Genomic DNA, 22,057 nt, shown 5'->3' with positions numbered 1-22,057 from the left:
GGACTGTGAATAATATAGTCGAATTGCATTAATAGAACTAATTTGAATTGTTACAGACTAATGGACTAAAAAACTAAATAAAGTGAACCGAGAGCAGTAGGCGATACGTCCAATGCAACACCGAACCACGCCTTTGTCACTAAAGTTGTAAACAGGTGACTCGTATAACGATGAGTCACAATATTATATTCCATTCTGGGTACATTTGTATAGTAGAGTGGGAAATATTAGGCATTTTCGGACTCTGCGAGGGATATTTTTCTTTATAAATGTAAGGTGATTGAAAACGACAGTGAGAAACATGGCTGCTGAAATAAAACCTGCAGCAGCATCTAGTAGTGATAAATTCAGTTCTACGAAGAAACCTGTTCTTTTATCAAAGTTAGAAGGATGTAATGATGATTTGAATGCAGCTATTATAATTCCTGGCGAAGATGGAGTCATTAGTGTTTGTGATGATCGGTAAGATCGTACTTTTTGACATCACTTACAAACCAGCCATTTCAATTAGATTAGTGTGTATTGTTTTGATGTGTCAGATTTTTCATAAAGGTAATTTTTAACTTTGACCTTAATAAGACCAGTATTTGTAGAGGAGGAGCCGGCAGAATAATCTTATTTAAAAGAAAAGTGTTTATTAGGCCTACAATGTATACGTGCCGGTGCTCATTTACATTACTTTCACTGTTAAACTGTTGTGGTACGTCACTAATAGTGGTCGATTCTGGCCTACTGTTAATGTTTTGTTTTTCTTTTATCTCCATATATTATATGTGTCATGTATGAACTTTGATTCAAGAAAAATATCACTAAGATTAGCCACACAGCATAATAATTGTAAATTAGTACAATTTTTTTTTCAGTAGAGCTAAACAATGTGTCTATAATATAAATAAATAAATAATGCAAGATATTGGGTTATAAATAGAATTTAGGTCACCAGTATTAAAATGCATTCCTATCTTCTTCATTGTGAGATTGCAGTGACCAGAAGATAATTACTCTGTGCCCAAACTGTCTAAACTGGGCAGTTTTCATCACACCAGTATCTGATATCCGGTAGAGCCTACGAAGTTCGTAGTGTACAGATACGGAAATAAAATTTAACGCTCCCTTGTTGTGCAAGTTTCGCTTACAACATACTGAGCACGTGCAGTAAACAAGAGCCCCTGTATATATGCTACTTGTGGACAGTCGTGCAAATTGTTGCTTACATACAGGTTAACTCCCATCAAGACTCGCTCCAAATTTTGGTAATTTCCTAGAAGACGATGTCTATGGGAGAGAGTCCTCTATGACGTCATAGATTGTTTCACAACAACAACAACAACGTTATCATAAATTATTGAATAAGTTAGTGTTATTTTATTCTACATAAAATATAGGAAAATGAATATGAACATAACTTGTTTTATTCGTCGTAAACTTCTACTCTTTGATTATTAGTCTATATGCCTTTATTGTATTTTCTCGTCCAAATATGCGATTCGTCTACCTCGACTACTGTGCTCTGTCCTATTAGTTCAGTATTATTAGTTACGGTAACATAACAAACCTCTCTGCAGTACTGTAATATTCTTGAATATGCAGAGGTTCTATGTTGGGGGATTAGAAATAGACTTGAATCACTTGCTCTTGAGGGTGACAATCTTTGGAAGCATGAAGAAAGATTAATATTTGAGGAGAAAAATTCGCTCTGGGGCCGGGGATTGAACCCAGGTCCTTGATTCTACATCCTACCAACCACTCTGATCACTGAGCTACGCCGAATTCAATCCACAGCACTGGATCGAACCCTCCTGCTTCAATGTTTCCCTTTGTGGCCTGACTCCAATGTAGACATACATGTTGATGTATATGTCCAATGTCAACTGCCATTTTACTTTAGCTGAGTGACTTGTTTGGCCGGGATTCCACAGTTACGTGCACAGTAATCTGTACAAATATGTGCACTTCAGCTATGAGAATTTTTCTCCCCAAATATTAATTGTCAGTATTACAGATGTTATTCTGTAGGACAAATTAATAAATCTATAATAAGTGAAGAAAGATACTGAGAAGTAAAGGAATGTAGTATTTTGAAAATTAGGGATAGACTGTGTGGCTGATGGTGCTCCTTTAGGCGCAACCACAACATTGGTAGCGTGGCATGATATGGTCTTGCCATCGAGCATTACAGGCAAAATGCACTCAAGCATTATGGGGTCGTTGCATAGGCTTATGTTGTGTGAAAGAATTGTTTAGGTCTTTAAAGAGAATGTCGTTGTAGTTGAAGTGAGCATTACAAATATAATTGTAAGCATATTTTGAGGGCAGCTGGGAGGATGTCATTTAAGTGCCTAAGTGATTGAAGTAGCCTACTTACCAAAAACACTTTTTAGTGATTTATGTGACTTGTACTTTCCAATTTATATATATTATTTTAATGTACCGAAGTACATATGATATTTCCATGCAGATATTCTGCATCATCATATGATGAAAGAGTAATGGAACGGAGAAAAATTCTCTCCAGCGCCGGGATTTGAACCCAGGTTTTCAGCTCTACATGCTGATGCTTTATCCACTAAACCACACCGGATACCCACCCCGGCGTTGGACAGAATCGTCTCAGATTAAGTTCCAACTCTTGGGTTCCCTCTAGTGGCTGCCCTCTGCACTACATCATAGATGTCTATGAACGTAGGACTGAAGTCCACACATGTGCTGAGGTGCACTCGTTATGAGTGACTAGTTGACCGGGATCCGATGGAATAAGCGCCGTCTTAAATCACGAAGTAATTTACGCATATCATATATATTATTTTAATGTACCGAAGTACATATGATATTTCCATGCAGATATTCTGCGTCATCATATGATGAAAGAGTAATGCAATGGAGAAAAATCTGAGACGATTCTGTCCGACGCCGGGGTGGGTATCCGGTGTGGCTTAGTGGATAAAGCATCAGCACGTAGAGCTGAAAACCCGGGTTCAAATCCCGGTGCCGGAGAGAATTTTTCTCCGTTCCATTACTCTTTCCAATTTAGATATAGCTATATCCATGTGGACTACTAAATTTTTGACTCGGTTACTATATTTTACACTGTCTCCATTCGTTTTACTAGGAATTCTTTCAATCTGCAGCGAATTTAACAAGTGCCTGTGTCTGTGTTACATTTAAGTTCATATGCTTTTATCTGTGAAAACATTGCTGTCAAATCGTTAGTCAGTTTGTTGCCTGCTTCAGGCCCTGTTTTCGTCATCATAAAAAGCAAAGGTTCCAATACTGATCCTTGTGAAACTCCTGCCTTGACGGAATTCCGTGCTGATGAATGACAGTTATGAAAAATATACTGTTGACGTGGTTCATAGGAGATTAAGGAGAAGAACTCATGCTCTGAAGTTGGGCATTGGTTTGAATCCTGTTTGAGAGGTTTTTCTAGTTGTTTTTACCGAACTTTTTTCAAATGTAAAGTGAATGACAGGTGAATCCATGGCGAATTCTCAACTTGTCTTGCCAAAAGTGGAAAAAAATTCTAACTGGAAAACAGTTTGATTTATAGCTCTGAAATATGGTGTGTTTGTAGATCTACTGAACGGCTTTATTCTATCACAACTAACAACATTACAAAAAATCACTGCTCAAAATGTAGTGGTCTGAAGTATGAGAAACACAAGATAAATACACTAACTCTTAAAACACATTGCAACATAAGACAAATATACTAACTCTTAACCTAAAAAATTACCATTCTGTTTCCAAGAATACAAAGGACCCTGGTGTCTCTTAGATCGTTGTCACAACTCCCAACATAAGTCTGATGGCCTGCTCGCTTGGCTGTGACAAGCTTACATTCTGAGGGAGTGCAGTTTTGAAATTCAAGTAATTATTCATTTTCATGAATGTTTCTCACTGACTTCACACCCCTAAATTTTGAACTGTGATTTTTCGTAATATTTTTAATTATGGAATGGTAAGATGCAAGGAACAGGCAATGCACAATATCTAGGCATATGTAAATTTTGGTAATAAGCTTACATGGAGAAATCACATTGAACACATAATCGTAAGGAAATCAATAGATACAGCAAAATTATTAAAAAGACTTGCAGGAACAAAATAGGGCAGTGCAAGGAATATGTTTAAAAGCCATGCAAGTAATCACTTTCAATAGACAAATTATGGTAGGTCTTGAAAGACGAGCCCTTTTAAGAAAACTTAATGTAGATCTAGTCCAAATAATAATTTCATAGTGAACTACTTCCTTGTTCTTGATGAAATTCCCAACAAAAGAGATATATGTCCTGAAGAAGCAGAGGCCATTCCTCGAGAAACAAACGGCTTGGATGAACATCAACACATATGGCTCTCTTCTAGATGAAGATGGAGTTAGTGCAGGCACTTCTTGCCTATATGTATCTTTCTATAAAAGTGTTGTCACATTTACAACAAATTTTGATGGCGAGGTTGAAGCCATTTACTCATTATTAAAAAATACATTTGTTTGATTACACAAAATACAAAAACATAGTTTTCCTGTCCAATTCTTAAGCTGCAATCCATACATCCTCTGGGGGGGGGAATTGAAAATTTCGTTGCATAGTGAAATAAATTTAAAATTTTAATGAGAACATAGTTTTCTAATGGATCCCACCTCACCGTGGGCTAATGATAATGAGAACTGGTATGTTAGCTAAGAAAGGAACTAAAATCAACATTAAAGCAAATTACATGTTTTCATATTAACTAACTCCAACTGTCGCAACAGTTTAATAGCAGAACACCAAAATTCAACATGAAAAAATGCTTAGAAAGATTTAAAACTAATTCTTGACGTGCCACTTACCCCGAAAATCTGCTGTGGCCACATTCAGATTAGTTACTGGTCACAACTACCTTAGTAAACACCATCATTGAATTGGCTTACTGACTTTTCCTAAATGCTTGCTGAACATAAAGGACGAGTATATGGTCATGGAACATCTAGCAAATTCAGAATCGCTTGGAGACTTTTGTGGAACTTACATCCAAATATTGGGAAGCAAGAAAGAAGATAACTTCATTGCTAAATCCTAAGCATTATACACTTGCGTGCACATCACACACACACACACACACACACACACACACACACACACACATATGCACGCACTCTCCCTCCCCCCTATCCCATAGGAGTTTTCAAGAGAAGAGTAACATTGTGAAGGGTGGCAGACCATGTCCAGCAATGCCAGGTTTAAAAACTAAGCATAAAGAAAAAGCAGGAAAAGGAGTTCGTTCAATATGTGTCAGTACAGTACACTGTTAATAACTTCTATGAATAAGTTGGCCTGGTTGGCGCAGTTGGTATAGTGCTGGCCTTCTATGCCCCAGGTTGCGGGTTCGATCCTGGGCCAAGTCGATGGCATTTAAGTGTGCTTAAATGCGACAAGCTCATGTCAGTAGATTTACTGGCATGTAAAAGAATTCCTGCGGGACAAAATTCTGGCACACCAGTAATGCTGATATAACCTCGGCAGTTGCGAGCGTCATTAAATAAACATAACATTTTTTTTTTTTCTATGAATAAACTATTTTATTGGCCTGGTCGTCTGTTTTATATTAATGGGGCATGTGCGAAAGTAGTTTTGACATTTTAAAACACTTTGTCACTGTCTTATCAGACACGAAACATCTGCTAAACATATAAAGTGTTTTCTTCAGTTGAACACGTTTTGAAGAACAAGAAAGCCATCGGCGTAGCTCAGTTGGCTGAGGTGCTTGCCTGTCAAACCAGAGTTGTGCTTGGGCATGGGTTTGATTCCCACTTGGACTGATTGCCTGATCGGATTTTTCCGAGGTTTTCTCCAACTGTAAGGCAAATGTCAGGTAATCTATGGCGAATCCTCGACCTCATCTCGCCAAATACCATCTAGCTGTCACCAATGCCATCAATGCTAAGTAACCTCGTAGTTAATACAGCTTCGTTAAATAACCAACTGAAAGAAGAAGAAGAAGAAGAAGAAGAAATAATCACCAGCTCGATGAACAAAAAGTATTGCTTTACTACACAGTGAAAAGGTAAAAAGAAAGAGATTGTGTAGTTCTTTACTGCTTAGTGGATGCTGTATGTTAATTAGCAAAGCAAGAGCTACCATTCTGTGGTCACGACGAGTCTCTTACCACTGTAAATAGAGGAAATTATGTAGGACTTGTCAATGTACTAAGCCAATATGAATCTCTTTTGGCAGCATGTTATGTGAAAGAGTCTTTTGTTTTAGAGATACATCATTTGCAATTCAGAACAGTTAATTTGCTGCAATCAGCTCAGTAATTGTGAAGATAATGAAGAAAGAGATTGAACAAACAGATTTTGTGGCTCTAATTATGGACAAAATATCGGATACTATAAACAAGTCGTAGCTTTCAACTATCTTTTGTTTTATTGACGAAGTTGAAAGATTTCTGGATTTTACTCATGTGAGCCAAGATCGTTCCGCTGCAGCATTTTTTATAAATGTAAGGATAGTTCTGAAGGAGTACAAGACAGTGATATAAAATCTTCACATTTCGTCTCTTAGTTTTCTTGCTGCTCTCCTCAAGCAGTTTCCTAGGACGTCCCTCTGCTGGGCACAGGTGTCAATTCAGGACAAAATATTAATTGTTTCACGAGGTCTAATAGCATTTAACCCATTTTCTGGGAAAGTTACAGTACAATTCAACCACTGACTGTTCCTAGCTAAAACTTTCCAAAGAGTTCGATTTCTTTCAGTCCATTTTTTTAAAGACTACTTAAATTGTCATTAATATTCTTTACAATGACATAATGCCGTCAATAAAGTTCACTAGATAGTTTCTTCAGTATGTAATCAAAAACTTGTTCTATCTTTTCAGAAAACCACTTTGTCCTTGCCAGATATGTAATAACTCCCCTAAACCTGAAACTAAATATACATATATCTGAAAGTGGCATGAAGATGACCTGAATTTTCTACTGCTAACCCTTGTAATATTGCTTGAAGTTCAAGCCTGATAATAACCCATAGGAGCTGAGCAGTAATTATTCTACTTTTTATTAAAGTGATACCTCCGTCCCAAGACTGTAAAGCTCCATCTTAACATTATTCAGGAAAAAAAAAAAAAAAAAAAAAAACTCACTTGGATGAGACTCAAAACCACTCCCTTCCACTTCACAAGCAAACAGCTTTGTCGTCTGAGCTAATGAGACGAGATGAAAGGCCATGTTACTGAACAGTAAACTGTAAAAAAAAAAAGAAAAGAAATAATAATAATAAAAGTTCATGAAAAGAACAACTAACTTTCAGAAGATGAAAATAGGCTGAATGTTTAAAATGGCAAGTCAGTAAACATACATATTAGAAGTAAACATACATATTAGAACAGATTGAAAATATAGTACGAGTATATTAAAGATTTATTTCACTGTAATGAAGGGGAGTGGAGTTGCCTGTAAAATCGAAAAATAGTTCTTTTTATACTGAATGGCATAGGACTTAGCTCACTCTTTCTTGGGAAATTATGGTTGTTTAAGAGGTTAGGTACAGCTTACAGCAGTAAAATTTTTGGAAATATTCAACATCATTTTTTTCCTCCAGTGTACAATAATGAAAATTTCTATGTGTAAAACACTGTCATTCTGCTATATGAAAAAAAATATTTTTACGATTAAAAAAGATATATATATATTTTTTTCAAAATTCGTAATTGTTGTAGTTTACTGTGCAGTGATGAAGCTTTTGCCTCATAATTCATAAATTTGTTAACTTATTGATGTTCTCTCGCTTTTATTTTATTGCTGAAACTCATGTTTACAATATCATGCTCTTTCAACTACATTCCTTAATAAATAATATTTTTTTTTTATTTTGTGTTTGAAGAAAATACTGATATTTGACCATTTTTTTTTTAAGAATTTATTTTTTATCAGACTATCTATCAAAGGTAGAGAAGTGATCTTGCATCATATTGTAGATATGACATGCATAAATACACATAGAAAATTTCATCGCAGAATGTTGATTAGTTTTTAGTTATGTGGGAAATGCTTCATCACTGCACAGTGAAATGAATTTAAAAAAATAAATAAATAAAGTACCGGTAAATAATTTTTTTTAAATCGTAAAAGTATTTTTTCTTATAGCAGAAGGACAGTGTTTTACACCTACTAATTTTCGTTATTGTACAAGATACAGTAATGGAGGAAAAAAATGTTGAATATTTCCAAAATTTTACTGCTGTAAGCTATACCTAACCCCTTAATATAGCATGGCCAGAAGAAATAAATACCAGTACGACAATATAGATTTGTTAATATGCACTGTCATATTATCATCTCATCATCAATATTAAGTCGCTGCATTGATTCTGAAAACTTTATTCCTGGGAGCATATTTGCTGTTTTTTCCTACAGCTGGGAGAGCGATGTTAATATGTTGTTGCTGTGTTATAGAAATCTTTATCTTCAAGGCTTTTTCGTGAAGTAAGTGAATCAAATTGTCCACTTTAAGGGTCTGCTGAAGAAATATAATATGCTTGCAGAGGTACAAATTTATTAATCATAATTTCTGATTCTCCAGACGGGGAACTTGTCTTGTTTCGACTGTACCGTACACTGTCTCACTTTCATCTGGTTATAAATTGGAAAGAGTGCTTCATTACAGAAACAATTTAATTTTAGCTTTTTCATTATTTTTTCTAGTTCGTTCTCCTTTTTTATACCCGTTTTTGCTCTGCACTGATCAGAAGAATGTTTCTATTTATTTTTATTAGGGAGACAGTGTAAGTTAAGTGTACAAAAGTAGTTCAGATGTGTTAATGATCCAAATTAGGTTAACACTCGAGACTGGGTTAATTGTCATTTGCTGGTGGAAAGCTGTTGGGAGACTTATTGAAATGCAACTGGACCTTAGGATAGAAATGTTAGGCCTACATTACTTTAAATTACTATAAATATAAATAATATCACTAAAAATAACCTGCAGAAATGAAAGAAAGAAGACAAGACTCCAAGAAGATTAAAAGTTTTTTAAGAAGTGTGGCAGATTACATGAAAGTATATAGACAAGCACAGATATATGAGGCCCCTAGAATAAAAATGACGTATGTGCCAAATGTTACTTTCGAGATAAATTCGGTTAAAGTTTCGAAAGATTTCCTTGCTATGTATCAATGCGACATAAGTGCCAAATTTGAAATTTCATAGTTTTCCTTACCATTTCATGAACTGGAAACTATTAATATATTATAAATTCTTGTTGTCGATAACTAGAGCCTGGATGTTAGGCAAACTGCCTTATTTAAACTGAGTGTATGTATGAAAGACTTATTAGAGATAAAGACGTTTCCACACATTTGGGGACGATAGGCCCAATTTTATTTTGCCTATTTTAGCTCCCATTGCCTACTTCAAGGTTAAATGGCTTTTTTTTTTTAGCCTTTTTACGTCGTTATTGTACATTTTCTATATTTTTAATGCATTTAAAGTAAACCGCACATAAATTATATAAAAAAACAAAAAAAGAACGGTTGTACAAATTTAAAATATATATTCACCTCACACAAATATTTGCTGAAAATCTTTTTCTCCAGCAATACATATGTTTCCAAGAAGTCATAAACTTTTCTCTCCTACTGATTCTATCTTTTATGTCACTTAACAAAGATGATTAGTATAACCTCCAGTGCTCAGGTCACTTCGGGGTTTACCAGCAAAAGAAAGGGGATGAGGGAAGTATTGAAAGCAAGTCTCCAGGTCCTGTTACTGTTGTCGCTTGCATGCACAAGCCAACCATACTTTGAAGTCTCTAATCCCTTCTTACACCCCTCTTTTTGAGACAATGCCAGTCGGTTTTTCCCGATCTCTGAAAGAAAGTAGAGACAGTCCTTCTGAAATAAATTGTTTTGAGTTTGCTCCAATCACTTCAGTAGAAGAAGAAAGATCTTTTTCCACCATGAAAAACGTTCTCCCTGACAAGCAGCTCACTATGATAGTTGACAATTTAAAAAAGCATCTTGTTGTGACATGTAACCAAGGAAAGTGAGTACTGTATGGGATAGTTTATTAAGTATTTCTCTTTTTTTTTTGCCTGTTTCCATGAATAATAAATGCCTGTTTTTACTATTTTAGTGCCTATATGCCTACCTATTTTAACCAAAATAAATGCCTAAACATCCGGGTTCTGTTGATAACTTAGCATGTAAGTTGACATAATTTATAATTTCTTAAATTTTGTAACTTAAACTTTTAAAAAACCTTTAGAATACTAAATTAATATAACAGTTTTACAATTGTGTAAGAATGTGTATGTTTACATACCAAAATAGGGTGTAAAAGCACATTTGGCGATGGTTGGTTGTAGACAATTTTATAATCAACAAACTTGTCATCCTCCACATCTACTATAACAGCTGCTTGTAGTCCTCTTGTCCAGTAAAAATGGCATTATAGTAGTGTGATGACTTGGGGGAGGGGAGGGATTGTAGTTGATGAGCTGTCGAATGTCGACAATTTTTTCTGGTGATATATGAACTGGCTTCATGTATTTGTTTTCGAGGGAAACTGATGACTAGGGAGCGGATTTTTATGTGCTAAAAAATTTAAATATATTTATTTTTTATGTGCTAAAAAGTACGAAAATATTTGTTAAAAATAAAAAAAATATTTCTTTTAAATGTGACAAAATTACCTTACTTAGCTTGGAAAAAAAATCTTACTAGGTACTCACCCACCACACTTTAGTGCTGGTAGGTGGCCGAGAATTGCAGTGAACAACAAAGGTCATCTCCAAATTTTCCATCACAAATGCATGCCGATTATCTCTGAACAATGACTTATACTGTGAAAACGATCTTTCCACATCACAGGATGTCAGACGTGCATATTTAAAGAGAGGAATGTCACAAACACATACACCGTCAATTTCACCTACAGCCACACCCTCCAATACTTGAGCAACTTTACACATTTTTTTATATCCACTGTTTTTCCCAAACACATTCTGGAATTTGTCCCTTAGTACTTGTACTTCTGAACCTGGTAGTGAGTCTAGTTTAATTTTCATGGCACGCACCTTCTTGTTTCAGACAACAGGTTTTTGGATGTTTCGAGTGTTTTATGGTGTCTCACAAAAAGCTTAGATTTGCTAATAGGAAAGCCAAATCTTTTTTAAACAACCATCTTTCAGTATATCTTGAAGGATATCGATTGACGAAGCCCGGTAACAGGGAATAACAACAAAACGTATTGCCTCACTTGATGGACATAAGCAAGAGACGAGAGATTTGTTTAAATTTAATAATGTTCTTATCTGTTGTGTTTCACAAACAAAGCGTGGAATGAAATCATCTTCAGCAAGAATAAACATTCCTAATTATGTGTTGCAAGATCTCTCCTCCTTGTCCATGTTAATTTATTCTCTAAAAACAACACTGATATTTTGCCTAGCAGTTCTCAGAACTTAAGGCGATACTGTTACAAAAATGTATCACAGATACACCACACAGTGGTTGGAAACACGAAGCAATCAAGAATTCTAAAAAAGATCACGTACTTCTGAGTGACATAATTGATTTAGTTTTAAAATGTTTAAAAGTTCTTGTAAAAATTATTTAAGTAAAAAAACTCTAAGATTTATGTGTTTACAATAGATTTCCTGAAAATATGTATTTACATAATTTTTTTGTGAAAATATGTGTTTTTATGTGAAATAAAATTCGGGTTTTAAACTTGAAACTTCATGTACGGAATTTTTTACTTTGTTAATTGTGTTTTATCACACGCAAAAATAATATTTAATTACATAGGAATCCGCTCCTTACTGATGACAGGTTGAAAACTCTCTGTTCATAATTATTACTTCGACCTTTCTGTAACTGGATCCAGTGTGGTGCTTCTGCACTATAGATAGGTTTTATCCCAAATCCCAACTTAAATTTCTCTGTAAACACAAAAACTCTTCCTTCAGAAAATTTTGATCCCTGAACCTGGTGCTTAGTTATGTGCTTTGTAGGACACCAGTGTCTTTGAAATGCTATCACATTAAATGGGTTCTTTTTACTGCAAATTTTGATTTGTTGGCCATAGTGAACATAGCTAACTTGGCTGTTGAATGAAAATAAAAACAACAATCAATAAAATGGAATAGTGAGCAGTCGTACATACTGATAGATTTATTTTTACAGGGAACAGTGCAGTGTATTTAAATGTTTGCATGTGTTAAAGTCCAAGCAGCTGAACGTGATAGAGGCTTATATGTCATTAATATTTACAGTCTCAGCTTAAAGATTCAAGTTGTACATAAGGTCCAGCTCTGATTGCATTTCAATGGAAATTTCATCTCCTTCCGAAACATATGAACCACTGACACTCACAGTGATGAAAGAGGAATCTTCATGGATTATATTGATGCAAAAAAAGTAAAAATGGACATATTGAAGCATATGTCTTTGCTATTCTAAGAACCTCATATGAGAATAATTATTAAAGCCGTTATTGTCATGTTTCATTGCATCTGCTTCATAGTCTTCATCAATCCTTGACTTGTTTTGGAATTCTCTTTGGTTCTGTTCTTTCAATATTTTTTTTATTTCGATAATTTTGTATACATGTAGAACATCCAAAAAAACATTAAACTGAACAAGTAGATACCCAATGCATGGAGAAGATAGATAGACAGTGGGGTTTAAAAAGGGCGCATCAGCTACTATGGCTATTTGCGCCCTTATCTAAAATTCTTCATAAAACAAAGACAAATAATACAATAATCAGAGAGCTAAAAGAACTAAAAAGTGTTGTCACAGTAAAACGAGATATGCATGAAGAATGATGATGTGGTGGAGATAATGACGATGTTAACTGATACGGTAATTGTGTGTACAGAGGCAGACTAAGGAATACAAAGAATAATTAAATGTGTTCTATTATGTGTATATATATTTTTCAGAACTGTTCGAGTATGGCTGAAGCGTGATTCTGGTCAGTATTGGCCTAGTATCTGCCACTACATGGCAGCTGGTGCAACTGCATTGTTCTACTGTGTTGAAACAAGACAGTTATTCATTGGAATTGAAAATGGCACTGTATCGGTAGGTTTCAATATCAGTAGTGTAAACATAAATTAGTGGCTTTGTGTAATCTATATGTATTTATGTAGGAGATAACTCCTGTAGACAAGCTTCATTACTTAGCTACAGTATTCGTCATACAATAATAATAAAGAGTCAGTTGCTGTGAAATTAAATCAGAAGAGTGTGACTTATAGTAGAATATGGAGTTAAATAATGTACTCTATGTTTTTTGAGGATTGATATGTGGGTACTGTCCAAGGCTTCTATACACTCAATAGGTTATCTCATTTTTCATTAGCCAATCAAATGGCTAGTTGGCTGATGACGTGCAAAGAGTCCATGCTCATTAGTCCTTTATTTTGAAATTGATCAGCAATATCAGCGTATCATACATTATAAACATAATCATCAGAAATAAAAACATTACAAGGAGTATAAACCAATTGTGTACTTATCTTGGAATAAAATAAATATGTTGAAAGTGTTTATACTGTGTTTATAAAATCTGTACTTACACTTGTCATTGATTATTTTTCTGTATTTCTTAACAATTCGTCTGCTGTCCGTTTTCGTCTGCTAGTTTCCAGTCTTGTGTTCAGATAGCCTACTTGAGTCATATAAAGAACCTAATTTTGACTGTACAATTAACAATTTCACATGGAACGTAATGTACGAACATTCCCACATATTCTTTGGTTCTTTTTATAATATTTCGCCCCTTTTTAATCGTGTTATTGCCATGAAACTCATTGAAGAATTTTTCAGTATTATTGAAACTACTTAGCCATGCTGGTGATAGCATGGTTAAACCTCCAAAAGAAAGAATAATGTACTAAAATTTAAAGACAGCCAAGATGGTGGTGTTTTTAAAATGTATGTTTATAAAAATTCTAACATTGAATGTTTTTTTAATATCTCATTCTAAAGTTTGGAAAAAGGAGCATGTATCAGTAATGAAATGTCAGCTACACGTTCGTTTACAATAATCACTATAACTCAACAATGAATTGTCACTGGAGACTTTTATGATTAACCCACTGAATATGCCATAAGGACAAAATGTCATAAATCGTTAATATAAAATTAATATCATAAGAATTACAGTGAAATAACATCACTGGTATCAGTCATTAACCCTCACACCCCTTTGGTATGTGACTGTTAGTATAAGTAGCTTGATTATTTTGTTAATTGTAAGTTATGTACGACCCAGCAGAGATTACAAAAGAAAGAAAATAATTTGAAGGTTAACGTAGATGAACCTAATCTAATTATGCAAAGCTGGTATTATTGTACGTTACTTACATAGGCCTTACTTTTAGGCTTTAACATTCTTGGTCATGTCGGCTTTATTTTCATTAAAGCTGCTCGGAAATCAGGAACAAAATCGTCATCTTTAAAATGATCAGAGCATGCTCTGCTTGTATCAGGATTGAATTTATCCTGTCTTTTGCACGTAATTACCTTTTTTTTCTAATTCCTAAGTCTTTAGGAATGGTAAAGAAAGACAACTCTTTATTTTTATTGTTAGAATTGTTGCATACCGCAACAGCACCCCTTTGGCCTGGCATAATGTATTCAAAACAATATAAACAAGAAACAACAAGAGATACTGCTTTGAAACATTTGAGCTTTGGCGCGCTCAGCAGTCTTGTGACATCAGAATCGCTCTCCTTTCCCTGTCAATCCCTCGCCAACAAGCTCGATACTAATGCAACCTATGAGAAGTTTAGAAGCCTTGGGTACTGTCATCTTGTGGTTTTAAGTGCATCATTTCCCCTGCCCCCAGAGTACATAATAATTTAATCTTTGTTTTAATATGATTTTAAAGTAGAATTAAAGTGATAAGATTTAACGATTTTTGCCCATAAAATTATTTATATCATTATTAAATAGCACAGTTTTGTATCATTACTCGGTTTTATGACTTGTGTATAATGGTATCTGTCACTTAACATGAACTAAAATTGAGTTGAGGAAAAAAAATAGTGTATTATGCAACGGTCATGTTATGTCTTAGGACACAAGTATGAAGTAAATTATGACATGAGCCTGAAAAAAAAAATGCCAAAATAAATTTTGACAAAATATGATATTATGAAATAAATATTTTATTGCTAAAATATGTTCGTTCCTAAATCATTTGGAGCAGGTTACATCATTATGTACCAGTACAAGACATTTCTTAGAGATGAATAGTTTTTGTCTGTAGTTAATAGCTATCAAAAAAATACAGTACATCTGCATAATAAAACAATTTACCAGCATCATCAGATCTTTACCTGAATGCAAGAACTGGGTAACTCAATTTTTTGTTACACTGAATAGAACAAAAAATAAGAGAGGAGTTACATTGACTGGACTCAACACTGGTTACAATGCAAATAACTTTTCTGTATTTTATGGTGAAAGATTACACTGTCTGTCTATTAATATTGTTTCATAGAATGAAAAACCTATGAAGTCGCAAAAAGAGGAAAAGCTAAGTAGACAGCAAAATTTATATTTGAAACCCATTTAAAATATTAATTTATACATATTTAAATAGACATAATCCTCTGATTGAGGTTCTGGCTGATATGTACGCTTAGCGGCAAAAAGAATGGGCCGACTCTTGGTCGACAGAAATGCTAAGTTCTATCGCGCAGTTCACTCGTGTAAACGTAACCCACTGCAAGGCATTGCTGTGGTGTCTCTTCATTGAAAGTCGTCCGCCTATAATGTAGTAAACCTTACGAGCAGTGTGTGGCCCAGTGGTAAGGAGTCTGACATCCGTACCAGAGGTTGTGCATTCGCCTCCCATTACGGTAAAATTATTATTTTATTTTAACTTTTACTTAATTTATTAGTTTAAATATGAAATGGCATTTGTTAACAAACTTCGTTATGCCTGCCTTGTAAAAATATTACTGCCCATCACCTGTGGACTATTAATAGGTGAGACCTGGCCTGTATAAACAAAAATACTAGTTTCACATCCTAAAAAACCGGACGCATATGAAACACAAATAAATAATTAAATTAACAAAAACAAATAATTTTTTAATATATTAACAAAACAAGGCCTGTGATGGGGACTAGTATCTCGTCCACAAACCATCTGCGTCAACAACTGCCCTCATTCTGCGCGGCATGAAGTCCACAAGATTATGGAACAGGTCTAAAATGACATTTCTCCAATCGAAGTCCTGTCGGAGAGTAGCATACGCAGAATGCTACTGGAGACAATTACCTGGTCAGAGAAAATGACATTTCTCCAATCGAAGTCCTGTTGAAGAGTAGCATACGCAGAATAACCTATGCGAACCAGGGCAATGAGTTATTGTTCCTGTGCCATCTTCAAACTTAATGACGACACAGAATGTTGTATTAACAGATAGCAGTATTGCTCGAAAGAGAAGGGTGGTTTATTATTTATTAGAGTTTGGCCATATTCTAAGAGATATCGCCACATAATTATAGCTTTACAAGACACATATGATGGCAAATTTGTAATAAAAAAGAAAAAGATTGGGGGAGATTCGAACCTTCAGCTACTACTACCAACTTGTTCAATAGTCCAATGCCATAACGACTTACGCTACTGTGACTATTAATACCGGCGTGGCATAATATGTGGTTTTCCTGTTCATATTCGCTCTGGTTGATTTTGTATTTATCAGTTTTATTATGTCACTCTTCAAGAGCCATGATGTATCTAGAATCAACTCGCCATTCGATTTTATTACATATTTTAGACTCTTAAACAAAATACAGCAAATTTATATGGTTTAATTGTGTTTATCTAGTGAACTATGGCTTTGACGAGACGAGCATGCACAATGTTATGTCTCTGGAACTTAGAAATTGTCGGCTGGCCCATTCTTTTTGCCGCTAAGTGTACATCTATTATCAGGCAGTACATCTCACTCGACAATATGTGTTGGAAGAAGAACAATTGTCTGTAAGCATCTGAAGTCTGACTAGTGTAATATGTAGCTAGTCAGTGATGTATGCAATGAAGGGGGAAAGAAACTGGCCACCCTACCCCATTATCTCCTGGCCTAGTTGCCTCATAAGTGGTTCTGACCTGTGAGTTTCTGACCTGTTTTCGGACAGTTGACTAAACAACAAGTAGACATATTAATATTGAAAAGACTTTCACTGGGTTTGAAAGAATAAGCGAAGGTGGAATAGGAACCACTTGTTTTATTTTTGCTCCTCAAGTTCATTGACATTACGAGTTCAGTATCTCTGTAGGGAATTTGGAGATTTCATTTGCCCTTCAGAATCCGGAATATTGGTGGAATGGGTGGCTCGGGGTTTTCAATTGTTTCCCTATTATGTCTTTGTAATATCTGAAAAGCGCGGTTCAGTAGTAGTTGTAGAAATATTAACAGAAGGGGAAAAAATCGTGCAAAATATGTCAAAGTATTAATATTTTTATGAAATGTGGAAATTTCACCAAAATAATATGAAATATGAAAACATTTTTGGCGTTAATTGCATTTGACACATCCTGAATTGTGAAAATCCTTGTTACCATATTGCTAGCAGGAATAGTTTTAGAGTATGAAATTTCATATTTTGTCTGCCACTAATGAGTAAGGATATCAGAGTTGGTAAATAAAACTACTGCAATTCGTGGAAAAAAGTCGTTATTTGAATATGTAAATCGTGAAAATAGTCCTTATTTGAACATGTAAATCATGAAGAAAAAGTTTGCATTTACTTCACTTTTAAAAAATTGGTAATAAAATGTTCATTCCCCATACAGACTTCCATATTCTTTTCTTTCTTTCTTTTTTTTATCATTCCTCCTTTGCTTATTTTTTTTCCTTTTTTCTCATGCTTCTCTTTCTTGTATTTCCCGTTTTTCTTACTATTTACTTTCTTATTGTATAAAATATAGAGAAAATATTGCGATGCAGCAAAACTTAAATTTTGAGATTCTCTCAAATATGCTCGTGTAGATTTTTAGTATCTCTTACACCGGAAATGAACTTTTGAACATTCTGTTGTCTTCTACATCGATTTTTTCTAAATTATTGAATGGATTTTATTCACATTCAATAATTGGAAGTAAATTTTCCTAGACATGGTACATATGAAATATAATAATTTTACTAAAAGAAATTAAAGGCTCTTTAATAGAAATCAGAAACAATATTCAGTTAGTTCCAATCAAATTCAAAGATTCAAACAGCAGTTGAAATAATAATTGGCCTATCAGTGTTATCTAATAAACGAGTAGAAGCAAGTGTAAACTTTTATCATATTTTCATTTAGTAATGATTTTAATGCAGTTATGCAGAGTCTTAAATTCGTTTAACAGCTCAGGGGTGACAAAGGAGTTGAAGAGATATAGTTTTCGTACGTGACAACAGATGTGCAGTTTTCCCACTTGAGGTGCTTACAAGTTGGGTCGCAAACATATCAAATAAGCTGTTGAAACTCTGTCATTTACCTGAGTACAGTAACATGTATTATGTTAATAATTGTTGCAGCTATAGCTATGCAAGCAGCCAGTTATAATATCTGTTGGAGTCTCATAGACCTAACCTTTCATATTCCTCTGCAAAAAGTAATTCATACAGGTGAGATACGATGATTGAGGTGGCTAAGGTACTGGCCTATCTTTGCCAACTCAGTGATCTTGAAATGGTGGATTTAGAATATCCCTGACTTTGATGGTACAGTGCGCAGGTGCAACTCAACCTGTATGTGCCCCTAGCAGGAAAACGTGGCATCTGCTGGACTGTTATCATTTGGAATGCATTTTACTTTCTTCTTTACTGGTAGGTCTGTTAAATCATTTTCTAACAAAATAGGTCAGTAATAATTACCTACTGAATAAGTTAATAATAGTGAAGTTTGAGTTTTATAGTTTGGAGCAGTCTCTAAAGTCCATTCCTCATTCCACTGAAGGCTTCACTTCGCACAACAGAAGTAATATAAAATGCTTGACAGCAGCTTAGTTTAAGTGAGGACTTTGACTGCTACTGTTCTTTTGTCGGTACGAGGGTATCTTCAGAATGTATGTTTGGAAGGGGGGAAACTTTCACCATGTCCTGGACAGGATGATGTGTCTTCAACATTTGGAAAGGATATCTACTATAGTATACAGTATTTTTAACACAGAGATTGCAAGAATGCACGCTGCGCCCACAATTTGTTTTGTCATTCACACTGTCTCCTCTGGAAGATCTGGTAACAAAAGTGAAGTGTGGAAGGAGGAGGAGACTGAGAATGAAGGCACTGACATGGACACTACTTATTGATACACATTGTAAACCCTCATTAAAATCTATAGTTTTTCCTTGAAACCTTCATTTTGTTGCATATTCTTTTCCTTTATCTTAGCCAAATTCTAGGAAGTTGCCTCCTCTTTCCGAGATTTGCAGGGCAGTCATTGAAACAAGATGACTAATTTTTAAGAAGTTGTGGTGCGAGTATGGTGAATAATATTTAAATGTCATTTTCTTTTAATTTCATGCCATTTTTCCATTAGTTTAAGGGCATTTTAATGATCATTTTAAGTAGATTTTTAGGTCATCAACATCCACCCCCTACTTATAACATAGTGTTAAATATTTGTGTCGACAGTCATCTGCTTGAGTAATGAATTTTGCTGCTTTGTATGCAGAAGGAGTAAATGAACTTAAGATGTATAATGAAAAGGAAAGGAAGTAAAAGAGGGGTTGTTATTTCATAGAAAAATCTTCAAAGTCCTCTTAAATAAAAATTGACTGGTGAAATGACGAATTCATTAGTAAAGGGATATGTATAGACTTTCAGGTGCCACAAAGATGGTAAGCTATTAGTTGCAACCCATTCTCTGATAAACACAATTTGAAGTTGTATTATCGAATATTAGATCTCAATATAATGAATATATAATGAATATAATGACAAAGAGTACCATGATACAATAAGTATAGAGAAATGCCTTAAGGCTTTATGAAACATATTTTGTTGTTACAGTGAAAAATAACAAATTGAAATAGATTGAAACACAAACTAATATACGAAATAACATCAAGAAGATGTGATTTACTGTCATGGTCCCTTTGAATGATGCCTGAAAATAGCTATTAATCCTTTGTGTGCTTGTTTTTAAAATAATGTGTTTAATCTGTAACTACAGTCAGTGTATTGTTATTAGTATCTCTTTGTTGTTATCTATTGCTTTAAAAAGAATGTGTTTAATTTGTAATCTTAAGTCATTTTTCTACTATTCCTTTACTGTCCTGTTTACATATGTTTTTAAGTCTTTTGTATTGCCCCTACCATTATATATTGCCCTTTAAGAAGTTCGTTACTCGTTAGTTGTAAGTCATTACTTGTGTTATATTTTAATTATTGTAATTGTTCCTGAATCATGTATGTAACTTGTAACCGTAAATCATTGCTTGTAATATCTCTTTATTACTCTTAACTGTTTCATTGTTCATGAATTAAGTATTAATTTGAAAGTGAAAGTGAAACTTTGTTTTATTAATCTACTATTGATTATCTTTTTAAGATCGTGATTTACTCTGAAACGGTTAGACATTCTTGTATATCTTTTGCATTGATTATTCCTCAAACATCTCATTAATCTGTAACAGGAGCCATTCTTTTTCTAATGTGCATGCTTCTACATAATTCATGTAAATTGTAACTGTGACCACTATTTTATGTTATCACTTTATTATTGTTTATTGGTTATAAAATATGTATTTTGATGCCAACTATAACCCTAACGTACCTCAGGGTGAAATAGGGTTTATTAAATTGGATAATAAAAAAAATATATAATGAATGTTGGGAAATTGTGGTATCTCGTTAAAACTGAAAACTGTTTTTCAGGAATTCACACTTGCACCAGACTTCAATCGCATGACACATGTACGGAATTACCCAGCCCATCAAGCACGAGTAACAAGCATACACTTTGCTCTCAATTGTGAATGGGTTTTAAGTATTGGTCGGGACAGAATGTTTCATTATCATTGCTCTGAGACTGGTCGTCGTCTTGGAGGTTTCCAGAGTGAGGCATGGTGTACAGCACTGCAGTATCCTTTATAAACCAAGTATTTATAGTTGAACGTTGCTATCTCAAGACATTTTTTCCTACTTCAATTTGTTATAATTTAACTATTTATACTTTTTACTCCGGCACTGGGGATCAACCCAGGTCCTTGGTTCTACATACCAAGTGCTCTAACCATTGAGCTACTCTGAAGTTCAATCCACAGCACCGGATAGAATCCTCCTCCAGTGTTTTTCCCGTTGTGGCCTAACTCCAGGTTCAACATATATATTGACATACATTAAGTCAACTGTCATTATACAAGAAGCGCACTCAATTGAGTGACTTGGTGGCTGGGATCCACAGTATTATTCACTGTTGGGCGAAGAATCTAAGTAAAGATTAATTTTTTTGGTCCTACAGAATATAACTGTTTTGGTAACAATGGTTATTAGAGGAGAAAAATTCGATTTCTGGCGCCAGAGCAATTTTTTCTCCTCTAATAACTAATAATAATAATCCTTGGTGCGACAGCCTATGAAGGGCCTAGACCGACCAGCTGGCTGCTGACCTCATGCCCACATGCTGAAGCAGAGGTGGACGATCATCCAACCAGAATGGAAGTATCGTGTGGTTAGCACGATGATTCCCCCAGCTGTTATAGCTGGCTTTCGCAACAAGATTTTGCTACCTATCGTAGCTCCCCAAGTGCATCACAATGCTGGGTGAACATTGGTCCCATACACTGGCTGAAATTTCATGAGAAAATTTCTTCCCCCAGGAGAACTTGAACCAGTTCGCATTCTGTAATGCGAGTCCTAGGCAGGATGCCCTAGATGGCACGGGATCCTCTAATAACTATTGTTACCATAACAGATATATTCTGTAGGACCAAAAAATTAATCTTTACTAGTGAAGATGTCGAGGTAACCATTCGACCTTGGCTAGAAGCCCGATATCAATCTGCACAGCGGGAATGCGCAAATGGTCATTACTTCCTGAATAACCTTTGCA

The 22,057-nt window shown here is 34.8% G+C and overlaps 1 protein-coding gene across 1 annotated transcript in view; it reads left to right on the top strand.

Annotated features, from left to right (window-relative positions):
* Window positions 1-206: 206 nt before the first annotated feature.
* Window positions 207-22,057, top strand: part of Wdfy2 (WD repeat and FYVE domain containing 2) — a 36,999-nt gene continuing 15,148 nt past the window's right edge. Inside the window, exons 1-3 of the mRNA XM_069828155.1 lie at window positions 207-462; window positions 12,927-13,068; window positions 20,881-21,086. Of these exons, the coding sequence (XP_069684256.1) occupies window positions 302-462; window positions 12,927-13,068; window positions 20,881-21,086 (509 nt within the window). The 5' untranslated portion in view covers window positions 207-301. The remainder of the gene's footprint in view (window positions 463-12,926; window positions 13,069-20,880; window positions 21,087-22,057) is intronic.

This window comes from Periplaneta americana, chromosome 6 (assembly GCF_040183065.1).
Source record: "Periplaneta americana isolate PAMFEO1 chromosome 6, P.americana_PAMFEO1_priV1, whole genome shotgun sequence".
NCBI classification, from domain to species: domain Eukaryota; kingdom Metazoa; phylum Arthropoda; class Insecta; order Blattodea; family Blattidae; genus Periplaneta; species Periplaneta americana.
The sequence above is the reverse complement of the archived record's forward strand: the minus strand, read 5'-3'. Positions and strand labels throughout refer to the sequence as shown.